The sequence below is a fragment of the Bombina bombina genome, chromosome 5 (genome assembly GCF_027579735.1).
Source record: "Bombina bombina isolate aBomBom1 chromosome 5, aBomBom1.pri, whole genome shotgun sequence".
Taxonomy (NCBI): Eukaryota; Metazoa; Chordata; class Amphibia; order Anura; family Bombinatoridae; genus Bombina; species Bombina bombina.
Window position 1 is genome coordinate 18,902,174 of NC_069503.1, and position 8,721 is coordinate 18,910,894.

Below are 8,721 nucleotides of genomic sequence, written 5' to 3' on the forward strand. Positions count from 1 at the left end.
ATTGAGGAGTCAAGGAATCTTCTTCATGGTGCCCCAGAATAAAGATCTCATTTACTCACCAAGGCAGACTTGATTATTGCAGGTTTTGCTCTGTACGGCTTTCCCAGAGCACTCATCCCGGTGACACTCTCGTACGCGGATCTGCTCCCCCCCACCACAAGACACGCTGCAGGGTGACCACGGAGACCACTCACTCCATGTATCTCCATCTGTAACCAAACATGACATGAGAGACACACAGCAATAAGTGGTGGGAGAGGAGGCAGCTACTCTTATTGCTTTTTTATTATATACAAAACACTCTAATGTCATCAATAAAGCCAACCTATTTGTCCACACATTGGAACAGTTCTGCTCAACTCCTTGTTAAGCACTCATATAAATTATATTTAGATCCAAATAAATCACTAAGCTCTGTAAGCAGTTGCACAGCAGCAGCTTACCTGACAGGTTAATAATACAGCCCTGTACAACTCTGAACACTACCTTATATATGATGTGATACAGCTAATCAGTACAGCCGGATAGTGATGTGTGTGCACTACCTTATATATGATGTGAGACAGCTAATCAGTACAGCCGGATAGTGATGTGTGTGCACTACCTTATATATGATGTGAGACAGCTAATCAGTACAGCCGGATAGTGATGTGTGTGCACTACCTTATATATAATGTGAGACAGCTAATCAGTACAGCCGGATAGTGATGTGTGTGCACTACCTTATATATAATGTGAGACAGCTAATCAGTACAGCCGGATAGTGATGTGTTTGCACTACCTTATATATGATGTGAGACAGCTAATCAGTACAGCCGGATAGTGATGTGTGTGCACTACCTTATATATAATGTGAGACAGCTAATCAGTACAGCCGGATAGTGATGTGTGTGCACTACCTTATATAGGATGTGATACAGCTAATCAGTACAGCCGGATAGTAATGTGTGTGCACTACCTTATATAGGATGTGATACAGCTAATCAGTACAGCTGGATAGTGATGTGTGTGCACTACCTTATATATGATGTGAGACAGCTAATCAGTACAGCCGGATAGTGATGTGTGTGCACTACCTTATATATGATGTGAGACAGCTAATCAGTACAGCTGGATAGTGATGTGTGTGCACTACCTTATATATGATGTGAGACAGCTAATCAGTACAGCCGGATAGTGATGTGTGTGCACTACCTTATATATGATGTGAGACAGCTAATCAGTACAGCCGGATAGTGATGTGTGTGCACTACCTTATATATGCTGTGAGGCAGCTAATCAGTACAGCTGGATAGTGATGTGTGTGCACTACCTTATATATGATGTGAGACAGCTAATCAGTACAGCCGGATAGTGATGTGTGTGCACTACCTTATATATGCTGTGAGGCAGCTAATCAGTACAGCTGGATAGTGATGTGTGTGCACTACCTTATATATGATGTGAGACAGCTAATCAGTACAGCCGGATAGTGATGTGTGTGCACTACCTTATATATGATGTGAGACAGCTAATCAGTACAGCCGGATAGTGATGTGTGTGCACTACCTTATATATGATGTGAGACAGCTAATCAGTACAGCCGGATAGTACCTTATATATGATGTGAGACAGCTAATCAGTACAGCTGGATAGTGATGTGTGTGCACTACCTTATATATGATGTGAGACAGCTAATCAGTACAGCCGGATAGTTATGTGTGTGCACTACCTTATATATGATGTGAGGCAGCTAATCAGTACAGCCGGATAGTAATGTGTGCACTACCTTATATATGATATGAGACAGCTAATCAGTACAGCCGGATAGTGATGTGTGTGCACTACCTTATATATGATGTGAGACAGCTAATCAGTACAGCCGGATAGTGATGTGTGTGCACTACCTTATATATGATGTGAGACAGCAAATCAGTACAGCTGGATAGTGATGTGTGTGCACTACCTTATATATGATGTGAGAAAGCTAATCAGTATAGCCGGATAGTAATGTGTGTGCACTACCTTATATATGATGTGAGACAGCTAATCAGTACAGCCGGATAGTGATGTCTGTGCACTACCTTATATATGATGTGAGACAGCTAATCAGTACAGCCGGATAGTGATGTGTGCACTACCTTATATATGATGTGAGACAGCTAATCAGTACAGCTGAATATAGATGTCTGTGCACTACCTTATATATGATGTGAGACAGCTAATCAGTACAGCCGGATAGTGATGTGTGTGCACTACCTTATATATGATGTGAGACAGCTAATCAGTACAGCCGGATAGTGATGTGTGTGCACTACCTTATATATGATGTGAGACAGCTAATCAGTACAGCCGGATAGTGATGTGTGTGCACTACCTTATATATGATATGAGACCGCTAATCAGTACAGCCGGATAGTGATGTGTGTGCACTACCTTATATATGATGTGAGACAGCTAATCAGTACAGCTGGATAGTGATGTGTGTGCACTACCTTATATATGATGTGAGACAGCTAATCAGTACTGCCGGATAGTGATGTGTGTGCACTGCCTTATATATGATGTGAGACAGCTAATCAGTACAGCCGGATAATGATGTGTGCACTACCTTATATATGATGTGAGACAGCTAATCAGTACAGCTGGATAGTAATGTCTGTGAACTACCTATATATGATGTGAGACAGCTAATCAGTACAGCCGGATAATGATGTGTGCACTACCTTATATATGATGTGAGACAGCTAATCAGTACAGCTGGATAGTGATGTGTGTGCACTACCTTATATATGATGTGAGACAGCTAATCAGTACAGCTGGATAGTGATGTGTGTGCACTACCTTATATATGATGTGAGACAGCTAATCAGTACAGCCGGATAGTGATGTGTGTGCACTACCTTATATATGATGTGAGACAGCTAATCAGTACAGCCGGATAGTGATGTGTGTGCATTACCTTATATATGATGTGAGACAGCTAATCAGTACAGCCGGATAATGATGTGTGTGCACTACCTTATATATGATGTGAGACAGCTAATCAGTACAGCTGGATAGTGATGTGTGTGCACTACCTTATATATGATGTGAGACACCTAATCAGTACAGCTGGATAGTGATGTGTGTGCACTACCTTATATATGATGTGAGACAGCTAATCAGTACAGCCGGATAGTGATGTGTGTGCACTACCTTATATATGATGTGAGACAGCTAATCAGTACAGCTGGATAGTGATGTGTGTGTACTACCTTATATATGATGTGAGACAGCTAATCAGTACAGCTGGATAGTGATGTGTGTGCACTACCTTATATATGATGTGAGACAGCTAATCAGTACAGCCGGATAGTGATGTGTGTGCACTACCTTATATATGATGTGAGACAGCTAATCAGTACAGCCGGATAGTGATGTCTGTGCACTACCTTATATATGATGTGAGACAGCTAATCAGTACAGCCGGATAGTGATGTGTGTGCCTTACCTTATATATGATGTGAGACAGCTAATCAGTACAGCTGGATAGTGATGTGTGTGCACTACCTTATATATGATGTGTGACAGCTAATCAGTACAGCCGGATAGTTATGTGTGTGTACTACCTTATATATGATGTGAGACAGCAAATCAGTACAGCTGGATAGTGATGTGTGTGCACTACCTTATATATGATGTGAGACAGCTAATCAGTACAGCCGGATAGTGATGTGTGTGCACTACCTTATATATGATGTGAGACAGCTAATCAGTACAGCCGGATAGTAATGTGTGTGCACTACCTTATATATGATGTGAGACAGCTAATCAGTACAGCCGGATAGTGATGTGTGTGCACTACCTTATATATGATGTGAGACAGCTAATCAGTACAGCTGGATAGTGATGTGTGTGCACTACCTTATATATGATGTGAGACAGCTAATCAGTACAGCCGGATAGTAATGTGTGTGCACTACCTTATATATGATGTGAGACAGCTAATCAGTACAGCCGGATAGTGATGTGTGTGCACTACCTTATATATGATATGAGACCGCTAATCAGTACAGCCGGATAGTGATGTGTGTGCACTACCTTATATATGATGTGAGACAGCTAATCAGTACAGCTGGATAGTGATGTGTGTGCACTACCTTATATATGATGTGAGACAGCTAATCAGTACAGCCGGATAGTAATGTGTGTGCACTATCTTATATATGATATGCTACAGCTAATCAGTACAGCCGGATAGTGATGTGTGTGCACTACCTTATATATGATGTGAGACAGCTAATCAGTACAGCTGGATAGTGATGTGTGTGCACTGTGACGAAACCAATCTCGCCACTGTACATTGGAGGGCCTGTTATGGAACATTCTTTGGGCTGGAGGTACATGGGCTTAAGGATACCCAGAGACTGCATGGAAATATGGAATTTTATATGCTGGACACCCCATGTACTTTCATAACTCTGTCTTATGTCTATGTCACCCTGTATCCATAAATACAGGATGGGTACAGGGTGTGAGTGCACCTTTTGGGAGCAATTGTGACTCTATAAAGCAAGTGGGCATAAAAGACTTTATAGCTAATAAGAACTGTTCCTATATTCTGTAATAAGACGTATTCTATGTATGTTTCAGATCTGATTGTGTCTCAGGAGTCTGTCTGGGTAAACTGATTGTGTCCTTGTGTGATTATGTTAATTAGACTGCCCAACATCAGATTGTCTGAGTAAACATTCTTCCCTAGTTAATTAACTTAATATGTTAATCTGTTTTACCTGTGAATAGACAATTGTTAGAGGTTTGATGCATTGTTCATATGTTTGCTTTACTGTTAAACCAATGCCCTTTGTAACCTGAACCCAGGGTGTATAAATCTGTGTGCTGCCTTCAAATAAAGGATATATTCTGTTTAAACCTGAAAACTGGCTGGTTTGTGAATTGCTGATTCCCTATGCAGGACGTTGTTCCCTGGTATTAACCCTTGGTATCCTGTTGGTACCGTAACATTGGTGGCATCGACGGAATGAACCTTATCGCCCAGAAGAGCAACTACACAAGCCAGTAACCTCAGGAAGAGGGGGATTATTACAATACTGACTAAGATGGAAAAGAGAAAAGTAAATTTTGCAGCTTTTAAAAACTTCCTGGAAACAGAAGGAGAGATTGATGGGTACCTTGCGGATTTTGAGAGGCAATGTGCACTACACAAGGTACCCGCAGAGGACTGGGTCACGATATTATCTGGAAAATTATCCGGCCGGGCCAGAGAGGCTTTTCGGGCCATTCCAGATGAGGAAGTCAGGGATTATAATACTGTAAAAGAGGCTCTGCTCTCCAGGTATGCGGTTACACCGGAGGCATACCGGAGACGGTTCAGAGACACTGTTAAATTAGCTGGAGATTCCTACCTTGAGTGGGCATGTAAGGTGCACCGCACAGCAGCTCACTGGATAGCGGGGTGCCAAGCCATATCTGGGGAAGAGGTGCTGCAGCTATTCCTGTTGGAACATTGCTTCGACAAATTACCCGCAGGAGTTCGAGAGTGGGTTCGGGACCGTAAACCCTCCACCCTGCAGGAAGCGGCTCGCTTGGCAGATGAGTATACGGATGCCCGCAAACTGGACACTGCTACCACTAAGCCCCCTGCTAGAGTGGAGTACAGACCCCCAGTCACCCCAGCAGCTGCCAGTTACCAAACCCCGGCGCACCACTATACCACACGGCCTCCGGCCACGAACTACCCTCAGAGAGCCCTGCGGTGCTACTCACAACCTATTCGGTGCTTTAGATGTAAGCAACTAGGGCACAAAAGACCAGAGTGTCCCCTAAACGCAGCGAACCAAGCGCAGTCCTGGAGAAGACCCGCCGGCGGAATCCCACGTAATCCTCAGCCTGCGGCCCGCTACGTAGAGGCGCAAGAATGCTGGAGCATCCTACATGAGGCAGACCTTGTGCAAGCTGCCCACCGGAATAACCGGCAACTGGTTAAAGTGAATGGGAAGAAGGTCAGTGGTCTACGGGATACTGGTGCTACCATGACCTTGCTTCAAAAGAACTTGGTGTCTGAGAAACAGTACACTGGAGACACTGTGGCTGTGAGGGTAGCAGGGGGCGATGTGTTCAGCCTACCTGTTGCCAGGGTACATTTGGATTGGGGAGTGGGCGCTAGACCTGTGAATGTGGGGGTCAAGAAGGACTTACCTGCTGATGTTCTTCTTGGAAATGACTTGGCCCCCCTTGTTTCTGCCTATGCTCCTATGGGTCCCGCTGATGTTAACTCTGTGACTACCCGTGCCCAGATCCGTGCAGCAGAGACTGACCCACCTGCTGCTAAGCCCCAGGACGCTGAGCTCAGTAAATCTCTATCCGCTATTGATATGTGGAGGTCCCGTTACAATGCGCTGATGAAGGAGAAGAGGAGCGCAGAGGAAAAAGCACGTTTAGAACAGGAATCTCTGCTAGACAAGCTGCACCGACAGACTGCAGAAAACACCAGCTTGAGAGTGGAACATGAAACATTAAAGACAAACTTAGTGACACTGGAGGAGAAGCTGACGCTGGCTCATAGTGAGGTGCAGCAACTCAAGGGCACCCTATGTCAGTATGAAGGGATTGTGGATACCTATAAAGAGCAGGTACAGAAAACTCGTAAAGAAGCTGATGGGATTTTGAAGGACTGTTTGGCCCTGGTCTGGGCACTGAGGAATTTGAACCCTTGTTTGTATGGACAGGAATTCTCTCTCATAACGGGAATACAGATGGATTGTCCCAGCAAACTGACAAACCAGAGGGAGAGGAGTTTGATGGTCCTGTCCCCCAGCAACACGGCTGTTTAGCCAAAGGGGAGACGATTGGTCTCCCCCTCCAGCAGCACAGCTATGTATCCGAAGGGGAGACAGTCGGTCTTCCCCTCCAGCAACCAGGCTCCCACCAGGCTACTTCCATGGTAGTGCTGGCACCCGGGCAGAGTACAGCTGGTCTCTGCCCACCTCGCAACCCACCAATTCAGCGTACCAGTCCCCCACACAGCTGTGGTGAGGCACCTGGACATGGACAAGTTTTCCCCGTACTCAGGTGTAGTAACCATTTATTGTGGGTGGGCTGTACTACTAATTGTGTTTTATGGGTGGGTTGCTGGACTAACCAGGGCACTGACCGGCAGGAGGTCAGATACCCTGTTAGTCTGTTTGGAAAAGGGGAGAGATGTGACGAAACCAATCTCGCCACTGTACATTGGAGGGCCTGTTATGGAACATTCTTTGGGCTGGAGGTACATGGGCTTAAGGATACCCAGAGACTGCATGGAAATATGGAATTTTATATGCTGGACACCCCATGTACTTTCATAACTCTGTCTTATGTCTATGTCACCCTGTATCCATAAATACAGGATGGGTACAGGGTGTGAGTGCACCTTTTGGGAGCAATTGTGACTCTATAAAGCAAGTGGGCATAAAAGACTTTATAGCTAATAAGAACTGTTCCTATATTCTGTAATAAGACGTATTCTATGTATGTTTCAGATCTGATTGTGTCTCAGGAGTCTGTCTGGGTAAACTGATTGTGTCCTTGTGTGATTATGTTAATTAGACTGCCCAACATCAGATTGTCTGAGTAAACATTCTTCCCTAGTTAATTAACTTAATATGTTAATCTGTTTTACCTGTGAATAGACAATTGTTAGAGGTTTGATGCATTGTTCATATGTTTGCTTTACTGTTAAACCAATGCCCTTTGTAACCTGAACCCAGGGTGTATAAATCTGTGTGCTGCCTTCAAATAAAGGATATATTCTGTTTAAACCTGAAAACTGGCTGGTTTGTGAATTGCTGATTCCCTATGCAGGACGTTGTTCCCTGGTATTAACCCTTGGTATCCTGTTGGTACCGTAACATGCACTACCTTATATATGATGTGAGACAGCTAATCAGTACAGCCGGATAGTGATGTGTGTGCACTACCTTATATATGATGTGATACAGCTAATCAGTGCAGCTAGATAGTGATGAGTGTGCACTACCTTATATATGATGTGAGACAGCTAATCAGTACAGCCGGATAGTGATGTGTGCACTACCTTACATATGATGTGATATAGCTAATCAGTACAGCCGGATAGTGATGTGTGTGCACTACCTTATATATGATGTGAGACAGCTAAGCAGTACAGCTAGATAGTGATGAGTGTGCACTACCTTATATATGATGTGAGACAGCTAATCAGTACAGCCGGATAGTGATGTGTGCACTACCTTACATATGATGTGATATAGCTAATCAGTACAGCCGGATAGTGATGTGTGTGCACTACCTTATATATGATGTGAGACAGCTAAGCAGTACAGCCGGATAGTGATGTGTGTGCACTACCTTATATATGATGTGAGACAGCTAATCAGTACAGCCGGATAGTGATGTGTATGCACTACCTTATATATGATGTGAGACAGCTAATCAGTACAGCCGGATAGTGATGTGTGTGCACTACCTTATATATGATGTGAGACAGCTAATCAGTACAGCCGGATAGTGATGTGTGTGCACTACCTTATATATGATGTGAGACAGCTAATCAGTACAGCCGGATAGTGATGTGTGTGCACTACCTTATATATGATGTGAGACAGCTAATCAGTACAGCCGGATAGTAATGTGTGTGCACTACCTTATATATGATGTGAGACAGCTAATCAGTACAGCCGGATAGTGATGTGTGTGCACTACCTTATATATGATGTGAGA

At 44.0% G+C, this 8,721-nt stretch overlaps 1 protein-coding gene across 1 annotated transcript in view; it reads right to left on the reverse strand.

The window, feature by feature from the left end:
- Window positions 1–8,721, reverse strand: part of LOC128661241 (SCO-spondin-like) — a 624,208-nt gene that overhangs the window by 258,873 nt on the left and 356,614 nt on the right. The window contains exon 79 of the mRNA XM_053715520.1: window positions 60–209. Coding sequence (XP_053571495.1) covers window positions 60–209 — 150 coding nt within the window. The remainder of the gene's footprint in view (window positions 1–59; window positions 210–8,721) is intronic.